The sequence below is a fragment of the Paracoccidioides lutzii genome (genome assembly GCF_000150705.2).
Source record: "Paracoccidioides lutzii Pb01 unplaced genomic scaffold supercont2.41, whole genome shotgun sequence".
Taxonomy (NCBI): Eukaryota; Fungi; Ascomycota; class Eurotiomycetes; order Onygenales; family Ajellomycetaceae; genus Paracoccidioides; species Paracoccidioides lutzii.
Window position 1 is genome coordinate 51,030 of NW_015440987.1, and position 16,377 is coordinate 67,406.

Below are 16,377 nucleotides of genomic sequence, written 5' to 3' on the forward strand. Positions count from 1 at the left end.
CAGCATCAATAATGAAGCTCAAGCTGCTTATTTGCTCCTATGACTTCAATATAAAATGTGGAGTATTCTTCTTTGGTAGATCTTTATTTGGATGCTGTCCTTGTTTGCACACATAATTAATAGATCTTTATTTGGTGCTATCTTGTTTACACACATAATTAATGACCCGGTTCATGCTTCATACAGCCCAGATCTCTGATCAAATCCTAACATCCCTCGTCTGATTGGCGTGCATCTTTACCATCTCCCATGTAGTTAAACTTTTCCAATGAACCAGAATAAAGACGTAACTTAAAAATCACCATCGATATATAGTTAGTTAGGTACCAAACAGTAAAACACAGCAACATAGCAACATAGCAACATAGCAATAGCAACGCATCCCATTTTAGTGCTTCTTCTTCGACCGCTTCCGCCGCTTCTTACCTTCCCGAATATCCACCTCCATCCCCCTTTCACCATCCCTCCTATTCTCCCTATTATTATCGGCAACATTTTTGTCCGGTATCTCAGCCGAAGCCCGAGCCAGCGCAAACTCTTCAGCGAAGCCATTCTCATCTCCAAATGTCTCCTTGCGCCACTGTCGTAGCCTGGCCTTCTTCCCCATCTTCTTCAGGTCGCGCCTCTTCCTCTCCGGGTCCCGGAACGACGCCAGTTTCTTCAGCCCGACAAACTGGTTCAATTGGCTGTCATCCGCCATGAGGATGTCTCGGGCAGTCAGCCCAAAGCTCATGGGTGACGTTTCTCGGTAGCGGAAGAGGCCGCTGTACTTCTTCGAGGAGCCTGGGAGTTGAGCGGTGGCAAGATCTAGGTCAAGGCTGCGGTCGACGAGCTGTTCGATTTTGCGGCGCTCTTTTCTTGATTCTTTTTGTTTCTCCTTTTTGTCCTGTAGTGCCTTCTTCTTCTTATTTTTATGGGACTTGGATTCAGTGGTATCCTCGTCCTCGTCGTCCATGTCAACATCCTCGTAGTTATCGTTTTCTCCATCGTCTTGCATGCCAATATCACTAAGCTGAACTTTCACTTTCTCTTCGTCATCAAAGTCAGGGACCAAGTCCTTGATGTCGATATCATCATCCCACTTGGGTTTTTTCAACTTTCGTTTACCGGAAGCGCCATCGTCCTCAACATCACTACCCTCCCTCTCAGCATAGTACTTCTCATCAAACTTCTTCCTCATCTCCTCTTCCCACTTCGCATCATCCCATCCATCGTCAAGGAAACGCGCCCAATCCTCCTCACTGAAATCAGAAGTCTTAAGCCCAGACGCAGCCTTGATCTTCTCAATCTTCTCTCCAATCTGTTCAATCTTCAGCTTCCGGAGACGGTTGCGCTCCGCTTCTCGTTGCTTCTTCTCATCTTCCTTCCTTAGCCTCTCAGCCTCTCTCTTCTTCTTCCTGCCGCTTAGCTCTTCCCTCCTAACCGAGAATTTGGAAGTAGTGTCTCGGGAATGGGTGACCAATGCCTCGTTTAGTTTGTTAGGATCCTCGAATCGGAAGTTATAGGCCTCCTCAAAAATCTCCGCCTTTTGTTCTTCTTCCTCGTCGTCAGATTCAAAAGGCTGGAAATTTGATCGTTCTGTAGGAACCCAGGCTCTGGCAGCCAGGAAGTCGGATAAGAAAGCTTCCGGATCCTTATCCGCAGATTCGACATCTAATTGTACAGGCTTCGTAGAAGTAGCAGCAGCATTCGGAAATGTTGGCTTTGTCTTTGGGATGAGAAAATCACCATCCTCATCCTCGTCCTCGTCCTCATCTCCGTTATTATGCATTTCTTTAATAATCTCCCGTTTTAGCTCTTCTTGTTCCTGTACAAACGTTTTTGGCGCATCCTCATCCTTCTCATCATTTGCACCACGCAACAAATTCTCCCTGTGGTAATCCCGTAGGAGCATCGGCTTCTCCTTCTTATCCGATCTAGCCGTCTCCTCATCAATTTCTTTGATTTCCTTGTAGAATTTCACATTGGCATCGTAGACCCTGGGGTCCTTGGAGCGAATGGCGTTCAGGGTGTCGAAGATTTCGCGGTCGAGGGCTTCGGTTGCCAGCACTCCTTCGTCGTCTTCTTCTTCAGACTCGGATAAGGAGCCTTCTGATCCGTCTGATTCGGTGGAAGAGTCTCCTGTCGTTTTTCGCTTCCCAAGACCGACTGATTTTCCGTATTTGTCCTCCACTGCAATTTTTCAGGTAAGACAATTTCCAATTCTAGAAAAGTAGAATTAGAGTAAAAACAAGGGGACCAAACGCACATTGTTGTAATTCCTCTCTCTTCTTGTTGTATTCAAACCGTTTGGCATACTCCTCGTTTATTTTGAATCCCACATTTTCACCGTTGCCCAACAGAGCTCCTCCGTCGTCGCTGCTGTCGTCAGCGCTGTCATCGTCCATCAGCAGCTTTTTCTGCTTTTTGGCCGGTGGCTCCATGTTTTAACGCAGAAGAACCGATCCTCTTTTTAAGAGAACCGGGACAGGTGGGCAATAATCACAAAAGGTTAAAGTGAAAATACAGCAAAAGAACCCTGTTGTCAACAATTTATTAGCGCTGATAGTAGTCATACATTTATTTATTCCTGGTGGGGCTTAGGTCCTTTTTTCGTATTTCATTTCTTTGCACTGTTTGTGGAGTGAGCTTAATCCTTAGTGGCCAATAGCAGAAGAAGCCAGCAGCGGTTCGGCCATTAGCGAAAAGTGACGCTGTGGAAAGGCGGATACAGCCTAAGAGCGCGCGCGCCATTGACGGCTCTACACCACAACGACATACCACCAACCACTACACCAATCCGACAACATTCTTCTCTTGCTCTTCTCTTCTATGTCTTACTTCTTACTATATATATTCCTCCTGCAAGTGTATATCTTTGCCATGTGGCCTATCTTCTAATTGCATCGGGGGGGCGTTTATGAATGCGCCTCCCTCATTCCATCTACGAAAACACAGCGGTCTGCAAACCTATGATACTCTGCTAGATGTCGTCCCCTCCAGCATCCTCTCTTCCCCAGGATGGGAATGTTATTAATGCTATGTATGTTACGTTTATCATGTCGTGCATGCGTGTATCTGTCTATGTAGGTTTCCAGGTGCTAACACGGATTTTACATCCAGCCCGGTTGGCTTAAAGGAGGCTGCCCTCGACTCCCCAACTTTTCGCGCTTCAGCAGTTCACTTTGCCGAACAGATCGATTTAGTCGAGAAATGGCTGGACGGATATGCTAGGAGTGCCGGGAAGCTGGGTTCGGAGCTCTCGTCGCTCGAAGCCGTGGCCAACAACTTCATATCCTCCATCCCAGCTCCAGTAGCCATCTCGGAAGCTGTCGTCGATCATGATTATGCTTTACTTGCGTTGAAGCGGTGTGGAGAAAGCGTGAAAGATTTCTGGGCTGGAGTGTTGTCAAATGTCAAGAAGTCGGACAGTTTGATTACTGAGCCTATTCGAGCGTTTATCCAGAATGATCTGCGGCAGTTCAAGGTTAGCGGCTTCTCGCTCGTTGTTATTATTTCCCCCCGTTATGACCCCGCTTAGGCGTTAATTGTTTATTTATTAACTCTATCCGGTTATGTCAGGAAACTCGTCGTACGCTTGAGCTAGCCCAGAAACAGCATGACAGCTTACAGGCCAAATATTCCGCCCAGGGCAAATCCAAAGAGCCTTCATCGCTGCGAGAAGATGCGTTCCAGTTGCATGAAGCTCATAAGGCTTACTTAAAGGCTTCGATGGACTTTTGCATTCAAGCACCTCAGATAAAGAATACCCTCGATAAGCTCATAGTCCGCATTTCTTTCGATCAGTGGAGGGAGTTTAAGATTTTGCGGGATAACAATTCTTCAACCTATTTAAAATATGGCCAGGAGATGGACCGCATAAAAGGTTGGACGCATGAGATGGAGACGAGCGAGAAGTTGTCAAAGCGTGATCTGCTGGCTGCGCGGAAGCAGATCGAAGAAGCAGCTGAGCTCGCGGTTCGCCCCTCTCGTGAACTTGACGATTACTCGGTCTCTACGGTACCGCACCTTGGATCGCATGGTCCCACTCCCCTTAAAATGGCAAAGGACCACAGTTTCTCTCCCCAAAAGCAAGGATGGCTGAACTTGAGAATCTTAACGGGGAAACCGGCGAGAACAGCATGGGTCCGGCGCTGGACCTTTCTAAACAGTGGTGTTTTTGGCTGTCTAGTACAAGGTTCTCGAACAGGTGGTGTGGAGGAGAGTGAGAGAATAGGGGTTCTCCTATGTAGTATTCGTCCTGCGTTCCAGGAGGAACGCCGATTTTGCTTTGAGGTGAAGACTAAAAATAATACCATAATGCTACAAGCTGAGACTCAGAGGGAGCTCACGGAATGGATCGGATCTTTCGAAGCGGCTAAGCGAAAAGCCCTCGATAGCCCCAGCCCTACCCCTTTGCCTGGAAAGCCCTCAGCCCAAGACCCAGCATTCTCAATTTCCCAACCGCCTGCACCTGAGTTTGCTGCAGATAGCTTGGAGTCCCTCACGCCCAACGCAAATGATGAGTCTTCTTCCATTCTCGACCGATGCTCAACAGTTCAAGCTACTGATCGAGACGGCCTGGCTGTGCGAAATAGTACCGAGTTTCCAGTTGCAAGGCGATCAACAACCCTCGATCGTGAGATGGAGGGTGGGAGAGACCATGGATCTAGGCTCATTCAGAAGCTTGACATTCACCGCCGCGCAGCAACAGGCTTACAGCAGTCTGCAACTTCGTCGCTACCATCTAGTTCACCCGGGATAGCTAGCCTAATATCTGCCAGTCACACTCTTCTACCTCTAAACGCATCTTTATCAGTTACCGCCTCCGAAATCGAAAATAAACCCAAAACTCTGGTGACCAGTAACTACAATGCTCGAGATTCACCCATTGGCACTCTCGCGCCGCCAACGTTGGCGAATCCTCCCGCCCCAACTAGTATGAGTAGAGCAGCAGTAATTGTAAGTAGTGAAAGGGGAGTTGGGATAAGAATGTCAGACGGGCTGGTAGGGATACCAAACGGTATACTGGCAAACCTTTGGGGAAGTTCAAATTGGGGGTATGTGAACAAGCTGGAGCGTAAAAAATTATCTACCTCAGCTGGGAAGACTAATAGCCAGGTATGCTTTTTCGATTGTCCACATGTTTAACAGCGGCTGTGTGCATTCACCTAACCTAGATAACTGCATTCTAGCCCAGCGGTTCCGTCAATACTTCATCAGGCAACACCACTGCACCACCAACTGGTCCTCAGCACCGGCAAACCGTCAGTCTTGGTGGCGGCGACTCAGGCGCCATAGAGGACAGCGCTGCAGTCACATATGAGTACCCCAGTTATTATCCCGCACAGTTAAAACCACACGACTCCCAGTTCCGGCTCCTTTTACCTGGCGTACCAGCGGATGAGGCTCTTGTTTTTGTATTCCGAGCAAGTTTTAGCCCGAATGGCCAGCATGACTTCCCTGGACGAGCTTTTGTCACGACGAAAAATATCTACTTTTACAGCAATCATTTCAATCTTGTGCTGATAAACTGTGTCAGTCTTGATCTTATAACGGAAGTCACGGCCGCTCCGGGTAGAGATTGCGATTTCTTATTCCTTCACCTGGCCCCTGACCAAGGAAGCGATATTCCAGGACGACTTACCATAAAAACATTTCTGGAGCCGTGGAAGCTAATTCAAAAGCGATTGAATTACCTTATTACGATGACATCTGCAAAAGAGCCAGCTAACCTTGAAGCCATATTCAAAACCCTGGTGAAAATGGAACAGGATATTCCTAGGACGCCTAGTGCGGAGAGCTGGGAGGATGTGTCCCCAAACACCCCAATTGATGGAACGCATGATGCCACCGGCAAACGTCCAGAGTCACTTTTCAAGCCGGCAATACACATCGACAAGAGCCTGGATATGCATAAAGGCAAGTTGGGCCGTCATAATAACCATCATCTCGACGTACCTCGACTTAAGTTACCATCTCACCCGGTGGAATATGTGCCTCAGGGAGCTCCTAATTTGGCTGCGGAGAAAATCTTTGACGTCAGCGCGAAAGCCTTGTTTCATATCCTTTTCGGGGATAGAACTGTTGTTTGGCAGCTGCTGCAACATCAACGGAGAGCCCAAAGTAAGTTATGTATCTTCCCATGCGTGGGGAAGAGCATTAGCTAATATGGTGATACAAAGACATTAAACTGGGACCCTGGTCGAATCGCCATGGTGCGCATATGAGACGTGATATACAATATCAGATAAAGATGGCTGATACGTTCGGTAAGTTCAAATTTCGTACCCCATAATAGGATCCCAGTTAACAATTTTTATTATAGGACGGTTTCGACTCACTGACGTATCTGACTATCAGATTATTGATGTTCAGAATGGCCACTTATGCTACGTTGTTACGGACAAACGGACACCCTGGCATCTCCCATTCAAACGTTATTTCAGGCTGGTTAGCAAGATTGTTATTACCCATGTTTCGAAGTCCAGATGTAAACTTGCCATATTCACTAAAGTTGAATGGTTATGGGAACCATACCTTATCCGAAGTAAGTTGACACTTTTGCCCTATGTCCTAGATTTTCGTGCCCGACTTAAGAATAACTTACATTGTGAATTAAGGTATAATCGACAGGCAAGCCATGAACGATCTTGAGCAAGATGCACTTGATCTTGTGGACCTTGTCTCTGAAGATGTTAAAAGACTCGGCCCCCATAACCAGACGAAAAGGGCTATTGCCCAATTTGGCCACATAGGTCGCCAAAGTCATGTAACTGAGTTCACCGAAGACTTACAAATTTTGAAATCAAGACTTCGCCGGCCTCTCAGACAGAGCGGCGTCATCCCACTACTCCTAGAGACGTCCGGGTCCTTGCTGCAGAGCGCAGTTTCCTCCTTTATGATATGGTTCTGGGCACTCATTAGATGGGTATGGAAAGCATTCAGTGCGCACAGCATTATACTCTTGCTACTTCTGTTCAGTGTTCTCATCAATGGGTTCCATTCGTACAATGATACGCTTGAATGGTGGCAAGAGCGCAATGCAGGCAATTTTATGAGCCGGATTGGGGTTGGGCCTAATACCATTATGAGCAAGGCGGTGTATATTAAGGATATGGATGCTGTGATTGCCAATGCGAGTGGGATCGAAATGAACAACTCAAGCTCCTGGTAGGTTTATTGATATTTTCTCATATTGTCCACAGTTCATTCATTTCACAGCTTGTTATATTCGGCCACATGCACCCCACAGTCGCTGATTCTGGTTATCTATTCTAGCTTTGCAACTTTCCAGGAAAACAACGCGCTAAAAGCCACAGATATATCGTGGTTCCTTAAACCTTCCGCTGGCCGGGACACAAAAGCAAAACAAGCAGCACAGCAGCTCCAACGTACCAGGGATCGTCTGGGGGTTTACCGGCACAACCTCCTCGTTGCATTAAGGGTAGTGAACCGGATAGAAAAAGAGGTGGTGCAAGTTGAGTGGGAACGGTGGCTTCAACAGGAGACGGAAAGGTGCCACATCATTGAAGTTATGTTGAAAGATCGTGAACAGGGAAAAAATAGCGATAACAGGAGCAATGGTGACACTGACGAAATTGTTATGGGTTTTGGGAAACGGTTTGCTGCGGCGGAGATAGATGATATCTGGCATTGGTATACAGATTATTGTTTGAGTTGTCAGAGGGAGTTGGAGAGGACGCTTGGTCAATAAGGGGTTGCTGATGTTATATATGTATATATACATGTATCTGAGGCTCTGGCACATTTCTCCTGGCCCATTTCCTTTTTTTTTTTTTTTTTTTTTTTTTTTTTTTAATTTTGCTTTCACAGCTTTTCTTTGTTTCGGTTTTGGATTGGGCAGTATGTGATACCCAGCTAAGGTGGTGTTCAGGGGAACATGGCGGATGACTTAATGACAGAATTTTGTATGGGGGTGTTTTTTTTTTTAATTATGGGTTTGTTGGGGGAGAGATCGTACCATCGTTTTTTTCTACCCCTTTGAAGCTGCGAAGAGTATATCTTTATTCCTTATTCTTTTCGGACGGAATATCTTTAACGAATAGATAGATGTATAGCTTTTAATTTCGACCCGATATTTTGGAGGTATCGAAGGCCCTTTCTTTGTGAGACAGTGATGTTTCATTCCGGTATTTCTGGTGGCGTGCATTCATGGGGACCGGGATTGAAGGAAACGCCTACTCTACAGCTCTTTTGCGAGCAAATCCAGATACAGATTCAAAAGATATAGGCTCGTATCCTCTTGACATGAATTTGCGGTTGACATCCAACGACAGGTCCAGGCAACAATATCGCTGGAGGTGGGGTTTTTGAAACCAAGTGGTCAAGGTGAACCCCTCCACCAACAAAAACGGGGGAGAACGGATATCAGCAACCGCGGTTTCTTTTTATTTATAAACCATCAAGCACCTCAATTTTGCCTAGGCTTCACACTCCCTTCGAGCACAACGTAGTAAACCACCGTCCCATCCCCGCCCTTGCCCCTATCCACCATGGCCAACAAAGCCCTCTTCCCGCCCCACTCCTTCCCCCTTTTCCGCCGTTGATATTCCGCAAATATCTCTTCCTTACTCTTCTTTTCCGTCTTCATCCCCTTGCCTTCTCCACTCTTTACTTCTGAAATCCCATTGCTTCTGCTATCGCCGCCTTTCTCCACCGTCATTCCGACAACGTTCTCAACCCCTTCCGCATGCTTGCTATCGGGCAATGGTATCACGTCAAAACACTCTGCTAATTGCCTCAAACTCCACGCCTGCCCTTGCGCCGTCGGTATAACCCACTCACGCTCCGTAGGGACGTCATCTGGGTTAATTCCGTGCTCGAGCATGTATGCTTGTTCGTCCTGGTGGGTGTAGAGGGTTTGTGGGGGAAGGCCGGATATGAGGGTTATGTTTTGGCTTGGGGAGAGGGTGTGAGGAGAGTGGATGCGCAGTGATGTCCAACGGTGTTGGTATTGGAGGTTGTGTTGAATTTGAGTGGTTAAGGAGCTTATTGGGTTTTGGGAGGTGGGGTGTGTAAGGGTTGATAGGGCAGAGGGGAAGGGAGGTGTCACTGTGCCGGGCGGCATGATGGGTGTATGGAGTAGCACACAGTGCGGAGTGGCGGGGAGGTTATGGGAAGATAAATTTGAGGTGACTGAGGGGAGGGTTGGGTCTTGACTTTGGTGTGCAGATATTTCAAGCTCTGCTCCTCAGTCTCTGGTGTCTGTAAGCTGGTCTCAAGATGATGAGCTACGCGCCTGGACAAAGTTTGTAGCGTTGTAGGCCAAATGGAAGTTGTCAGCAGCATGAATCCAATGTAGTGCAATATAGAGCTCTTTTTTTTTTCTTTTTTTTTTTTTTTTTTTTTTTTTTAAAAACAAATGGGCAATTGGTTATATGTCAACAATGCCTATTATTGAAACTGAGTCATGGAGTGGATGGTTCAACCGACGGTTGACATTTCGAGAAGCAGTGGAGATCAACCAAGCGACCTCCGATGCTGGTTGGAAGCTGTCGAGTGGGGGAACGAAGCCAAGACCTCATCGGCGGGCTGCTTAGGTAAACTCCGCAGCCCGCGAATAGAACAGATGGCATCAACAACCTCAAGCTTAAATTTGCGGATAGCCTCCATTTAACAATAGTTCGTCTAAGATTTATTTACCCCAATATACCCCATTTCTCCTCCATTCGACGTGCGGGTTGTGCTGCTCTCCAACAACCCTATTTTTTTTTGGTTCTAGAGGTTTTCCTGTTGTCTACCATAATCCAGCACTCTATGGAGCAGATCTGCGTATCTCTCCCGTCGCTTCATATCGTCTCCATTTTGTAATACTTCTTTCTCTCCACCGCCCTTCTTGCGAAATTAATTTAATGCTCCATTAATTAAAGTCACCGTGGCGCGTCAAAAACAAAAGGCTCCCTTGCAAAGGGCTCCCTCGTCCGGGATCATGAACGAACTTCCAAATCTCCCAGAACCTGATGCCCGGCAGACCAATGGTGTCGCTTCCAACCAACCTTCGAAGAAGGTTGGTCGGCATTCCCCAGACGCCGGTCTTCTTCAATTGGTTTTATGTGTCGGGGGAATATATGCTTCATTGTAAGAAAGGTTGCCTACTTCATTCAACATGCAAAAGCTAACGGTTGTAATTATTTGAAGTTTGTCGTGGGGTGTCCTTCAAGAAGCCATCACTACCACTGCCTTCCCCATCTCACCCCCTACCGCAGAGAACGTCAAACCACCAACAGAACGATGGAAGTTTCCTGTCGTCCTAAACACAATCCAGTCCTTTTTTGCCGCCATTACAGGCTTTGTGTATCTCTACTTTTCCACGCCGCAAGGCAGAAAACTTCCCCCAGTCTTTCCGACCAGGCGCATCGTCTTTCCGCTTATCCTCATCAGCATATCCTCCTCTCTCGCCTCGCCCTTTGGCTACGCCAGCCTTGGCCACATCGACTATTTGACCTTCATTCTCGCCAAGTCCTGCAAACTCCTCCCAGTAATGTTCCTCCACCTCGCCATCTTCCGCAAACGCTACCCGCTTTATAAGTACGGCGTCATTCTCCTAGTAACCATTGGCGTCGCAACATTTACCCTCCACCACCCCACGTCCAGTAAAAAGAAGAACAACCATAACAATGGAAACGGTTCCTCCCTCTACGGCCTCTTCCTTCTTTCCATAAATCTCCTTCTGGACGGTCTCACAAACACCACCCAAGATCACATCTTCTCCTCACCGAAGCTATACACCCGCTTTACCGGCCCGCAGATGATGGTGGCACACAATCTTCTTTCCACACTCCTAACAGCCACCTACCTTCTTGTCACACCGCATATATCCACCTCAATCCTCCCACTCATGCCCCTCCCCATCGACCTATCGGATACCTCTGAACTATCCTCTGCACTTGCTTTCTTATCTCGCCACCCAACCGCGATAAAGGATGTCATTGCCTTCGCCACTTGCGGTGCAATTGGCCAGTTATTCATCTTCCACACTCTTGCGCGCTTCTCCTCATTACTGCTTGTTACAGTTACCGTGACTAGGAAGATGCTTACAATGCTCTTGAGTGTGATGTGGTTCGGTCATCGTTTGAGCGGCGGGCAGTGGATAGGTGTTGGGCTAGTGTTCGGGGGGATTGGAGCGGAGGGGTTGGTGCAGAAATGGGAGAAGGCGAAGAAGTTGGCGGACAAAGAGAAGCTGGACAACAATAAAGGCAAGAAAAAGATTTAAACGAATAGGACCTATATACTTATGTATCTGTACAAAAGAGTGAGATTGATAGATCACCAAATAGAGGTGTATTTGTTTTGTTTTCCTTGAGTAAGATGGAACCTGGGCTACTCGCCATCCTCCTCTAGTCGCCACCTTCTCAAAACTTGGCTACTTCATCAAAAACCCCAACAATTCCATGAATTCAAATAAGCCTGCCATTCTATCATACATGCTTGTAGACCTACTTCTAATACTGCTGCTGCAGTCTTTTTGACTTGGATTTCTGGCTTTCTAGCCTCATTTCTGACCTCCAAAACAACAGCTTCATGAAGAGCCTTAATGTTTTCAACATCAGCAAATTTTCTATTAGGATCAGAATAAAATTCTCTTTTTAATATTTAAAATTAACTAGAAAGCTTATAAATTGTAGCTTTCTGAGCTGCCTGGCTGAGCATTCAAGCCTTCAATAGCCTTACTAACTTTGTGTAAGAAGGTCTTTTGACTTCAGTTCAATATTCCATCAACATTCCAACTGCTGTAAAGCCATATATATGTGCTGAGAATTTCAGGGGGGAGTTAGTAGGGGGTCTACCATTTTAGGTTCAATGCCTTAGCAGAATTTCAAGGCACCAGTTCAGCTGCTTTCCATCCATTCCATATTCTCATTGGATTTAAAGTTTTTGAACGTGCCACTGGATAGGCCTGATAAATCTTAACTTCTTCACTGGAGCTGAATCTTCCAGATAGATTAGATCCCCTATGAAAGCTTGATAGTAGGATTTCATAGGTGAAAACACAGATAAATTCAGTGATTGCAGCATGTGAGAGAAATGTGCTGGTAGAGAGACTACATGCACCTTATTTGTATGACAAAGCCATAGAAATTCGATGCTTGTATGACCTTCGTGACCATCTAGAAGCAGTAATCTAGAGCCTCAAACTGCAGACACAGTTTTAGGAAGAAAGATCTTCTTAAGCCAGCTGATTGCCAGCTTATTTGAGTTCCATCAATTTTTAGAGCTAGTATACACTCAATCTGGCACTTCTCGAGCTTTTAACCAAGTGGCCTGAGGATATTTGTCTTTAAAAATTATCAAGGGCTTGATAAACTGATCAGCAGCACTGACAGTTTCCATACTTGAAACCCAGTCTCAATTCTCTGGAGTTTCCACATAGGTTGACTTCTTTCCTGACTCAGCTAGCACTCTAGCTTTTGAACAGACTCCTTGAGCTATTTCATGCTCATCCGTATTCCATATATTCTCCGTCTGTATGTTATAATGAGTTTGTGTCTCATTAAAGGGGTTATAGAACTTTTGACATCTTTTCTTTTACCAGCACAAGAAGAAACGCTAGGATTGCACTTTAAGAATCTAGCAGTTTATTCTTTTTTAAGAGGAGCAAGTATCTCCATTAACCTTCAGAATTTGAGAGGCCATTTCTCGTAGACAGGGAGGGAGGATGGGGTTTGGGCATCTTCATCTAGAATCCATGCAACTAGGCATTTCTCTTGTTCAGGACTTAATCTTTGCGCCTGCTGATGAGCTATATTGCGGTTGCTTCTGCCGGCTAATCAGTCGCGTAGAGTGGTTTGTGGAAGCTTGTAAGCTGCAGCTGCAGCTTTAACAGAAGAAATAGAACCATTTTCCAATTCTTCAATAGCTTTTTGAATAGATATTTCACGCTGGGAGTTCATTTTGAGAAGGTGGTGAAGATAAGACGCGTTGAATTGAAAGATGAAGAATTTATGCGGATGGAGATTGAGAGGGGTATATTTTTTTCGGAGCTTTTTGGGAATCCTTTTTTCAATGTTTATACCTAACCCTTGCTCTTTTGAACTATTCCCCCACCTTTTGATATTACACTTATCAAGATTTGCAGCATAAGGAGCGCCGGATTTGCTGAGAGTTATGCGACCACATCGCTTCACATGACACTCCTATATTACTCCTACTACATACGAAGCACATAGATTTTGTGCCTTACGTAAAAAGAAAACAAGTGAAGGAGTGATAGATAATACCTTCTTATTAATTGGATTGATATATAATCAAGCATACTTAAACAACCGGACAGGGAGTGCAAACAAAAACATTTCATATTTCATCTATACTTTTTATGTACACCATACCCATGCTAGGGAAATTCTATACCTTGACTCGCCCTATTTGCTAAATAGAATATAGGAGAGTGTCACCCGGAGCGCGATATGAGGAAGAATGAAATCAGAAGTGAATCGTTAAGGGGGTAGAAAGGATAACTTTAACTAAGCAAAACGTGCGGGGTTGTAGATATGAAAAATTGGGGAAGGGGAGGAAAGAGAAATCTGAGAGAAAAATGCCTGATTCACAAAATAAACGTCCTTGGAAAGAAAAAAAGAAAAGAAAAGAAAGAGAAAAAGAAACAAGACGTGTCCCTGAGTTCTATAGATGGTGTTTTGTTGGTATGATCTTAGAAGATCTGCATTTGACATGAGAAGAAGATAAAAAGGCGTAATATTCATTTCAAGGTAAACACTGCTACCAAGGGAGAGAGAGATCCACGGATACCTAACATGTCGACATATCTGTCAGCGGAGATCGTAATGTGTGGAGGGGAGCCACCGCGCCCCGGGTGGGGGGTGAGCTGGTTCAGAGTTAGGAGGAGAGCGGAGCGGAGCGGGATGCAAGGGTGGAAGGTATCGGACAATTTCACGTGATTCGTTGAGAATAGGGTAACCGTGGATAGAGCAAACACAAATCACTGTAATCACTTCAGAGTTCGCAACACTTGAGAGATGGGTTTGAAAAGGGAAGCAGATGTGCATTGTGATAGTCGACTCTTACATTAGAGTATTGATTAATTGGCATCTATCTTTTTTTTACTCTGGAGTGAAGGACTGAGCGCCACAATCAAGCGATAGGTTGCTTGATAATGCGAGAGTTGAACAGACCGTATCATTCACATCTCAGCTGTGATTGCTCTCAAAGGACTTATGATGGAATATTCCATTCCAGAAACCTGATTCAGGCTTCAAGGTCTGAGCCTGACAGTGATAGTGGCGGCGGTATTGGGATGAACTTTGGCCGGTCCCTCCTCGTTAAGCCTCTCCCCATCTCGGTTTGCTGGTACCCCCCCGCTTCGAATTTTCGTTTCATCAACACGGAATTCGGCAATTCACAGTATGGCCCAAAAAACTGGTCGGTGTCCACAGGATATACCACGCAGCATAGTTTCTGACTCTCTGAGGCACTGAAGTCTTCGTTGTGTTTGGCAGAAGATGATTGGGAAATGGGTGATTTGACGAGAGGAACCATTTCAGTATGGACGGTCCCGTGGAACATGGGTTTACACGTTGGAGTTTCTGGCTTGGGGAGGATCGGAGAGACAAAATCGCGAGGTGGGGATGTTAGTTTGTGGACATATGTGTGGGTGCCGGTAGCAGCGGAATAGGTCTCAACAAGATCTAGGGGGAAAGTGGATATCGCGGTAGGGCTTGGAGGCCTAATATCGGCCTTCCTTGGTGATTTTGAGCTACTCGGTATGGAGAGACTAGCTGGGTGGAATTCTAAACCGGCCGGACGTTTGGGAGGTGCCATGGAAGTTCTGTAAGGGCAAGCATCCTCGAACCGAGACGTACTGTTTAGTTCGGGGCAGGTTGTTCCCTTCTTGATAGGAACAGGCTCCCTCTTTGACGATTTTCGCATGGCCCGAGTAGGGTTCAGATTTTCATCACCCCTTTGTTCGTGCTCGTTCGATTCTTCGGTTTCCATCTCAACATTATGACTCTCATCACTGCAACCATTATCATCATCCTCATCCTCATCAACTTCAAGATCCGAAACACGGTTCTCTAAAGTCATAGTTGAATCATCAATTATGGTAATCCTCTCCTCCAACCTCGACACATGATCCAACAAGCTGTCAGTTTTATCATCAACAGCGGCAAACTTGCGTGGTACCTCCCCCTCCATAAACTTATAAAACGAATGCATAGCCTCCCTTAGAACCCTAGTATCTTCACGGCGTGCGCGTCTTTCCTCTTTCAATTCCTCTTCCCAAAGCCTACGATCATGTCTGTGCTGCTCCTCTAGCCGACAGATCCGCTCTAGCAGAGCCATCTTCGTCGGTAGCACTGGTGGTGAGGCCGGCTGCTGAGCCAGAAAACTGCTCACCCTGTCACCCGGTGCATGGTAACATGCTTGATGGCCACATTCGCAAGTAGGGCCTAGGGAGGACATATTCCGCCGAAATCCTTGACACGAGCAGCGCTGGTCAGGAACAGATGGATGGAGTAATATAAAGAGGCATTCACCTGTCGGAAGAGCCAACTCTGCTGGAAGCGGCAGGGTGAAGTTGCTTGTGTGGGCCCGCGAGCGAGAAGTTGGATTCGAACAAGCAGATGAAGAATTAGGTCTGAACATCAGAGTCGGGATACGTCCATGTCGTACACGTCAAATGCATGCCCTAGGTGATGGTATAGGCATTGATTGGAGATTTGCCGGATTTGACAGGTCTAAACAAGAAAAGAAAAGAAAACCGACAATCTGCCGGTGAGGTTAGAGAAAAAGAGGCAGCAGAAGCACAACAAGAGCGAATTGGAGCAAAATTAATAACGGTCAGGTCGTTATAAGGGGTGGTTATCATATGTGATGTGTGGCAAGAAGAGCGAACCAGTCTTGATATGTGCAATCAATTACCGGTAAAGATAAGGAATCGACTGCAAACGATATGCGTGGATTGTTTTTCATGCAAAAAAAAAAAAAAAAAAAAAAAAAAAAAAAAAAAAAAAGAGGGAGAGAGAGTGAGAACCGGCGGAAAACGACAAGAGGATCCAAGAAATACAAAAATGAGGTCAATATGTAGATCAGTCAGTTCCCCTATTTTGGCTGTGTTACTTTATCTTCATCGTTTTCGTTATGCGCATTTGATTATTTATTGTCATCCTTTCCAAGTCTCGTCTGCTTCCCACAGACAGTCTGATATGAGCTGACTGGGAGATGGTTTTGATTTCACACCTAAGGTTTGTGTTGAGTTGGGGGTCACCCTGGGTGGGCCAATCGGTTAGTCCCCAGAGTTACCATGCCTCATTGTCTTCCACGTCCCGGTAATCTACGTATGGTATTATCGACAAAATCGTTAGTCTCGCAATATTTCTTCTTGCATTGATATGTTGCCCAAGCCGGTGGAGGCAAATTAGA

At 46.0% G+C, this 16,377-nt stretch overlaps 5 protein-coding genes across 5 annotated transcripts; 2 read left to right on the top strand and 3 right to left on the bottom strand.

The window, feature by feature from the left end:
* Positions 1-388: 388 nt before the first annotated feature.
* Positions 389-2,423, bottom strand: PAAG_08621 (ribosome biogenesis protein Kri1; the record flags this gene model as incomplete). The annotated part of the gene is made up of 2 exons (XM_002789406.1): positions 389-2,172; positions 2,249-2,423. 2 exons carry the CDS (start codon positions 2,421-2,423, stop codon positions 389-391), a joined length of 1,959 nt encoding a protein of 652 aa, XP_002789452.1.
* Positions 2,424-2,966: 543 nt separating this feature from the next.
* On the top strand, positions 2,967-7,696 carry PAAG_08622 (transcription factor SipA3; the record flags this gene model as incomplete). The annotated part of the gene is made up of 7 exons (XM_015846569.1): positions 2,967-3,022; positions 3,103-3,466; positions 3,562-5,100; positions 5,175-6,105; positions 6,308-6,529; positions 6,603-7,152; positions 7,261-7,696. 7 exons carry the CDS (start codon positions 2,967-2,969, stop codon positions 7,694-7,696), a joined length of 4,098 nt encoding a protein of 1,365 aa, XP_015701366.1.
* Positions 7,697-8,413: 717 nt separating this feature from the next.
* Positions 8,414-9,070, bottom strand: PAAG_08623 (hypothetical protein; the record flags this gene model as incomplete). The annotated part of the gene is made up of 1 exon (XM_002789408.2): positions 8,414-9,070. One exon carries the CDS (start codon positions 9,068-9,070, stop codon positions 8,414-8,416), a length of 657 nt encoding a protein of 218 aa, XP_002789454.1.
* Positions 9,071-9,931: 861 nt separating this feature from the next.
* On the top strand, positions 9,932-11,215 carry PAAG_08624 (UDP-galactose transporter; the record flags this gene model as incomplete). Its single annotated transcript, XM_015846570.1, has 2 exons — positions 9,932-10,080; positions 10,141-11,215. 2 exons carry the CDS (start codon positions 9,932-9,934, stop codon positions 11,213-11,215), a joined length of 1,224 nt encoding a protein of 407 aa, XP_015701367.1.
* Positions 11,216-14,202: 2,987 nt separating this feature from the next.
* Positions 14,203-15,417, bottom strand: PAAG_08626 (hypothetical protein; the record flags this gene model as incomplete). Its single annotated transcript, XM_002789411.2, has 1 exon — positions 14,203-15,417. The coding sequence occupies one exon, from the start codon at positions 15,415-15,417 to the stop codon at positions 14,203-14,205; it is 1,215 nt and encodes a 404-aa protein (XP_002789457.2).
* Between the last annotated feature and the right edge of the window lie 960 nt (positions 15,418-16,377).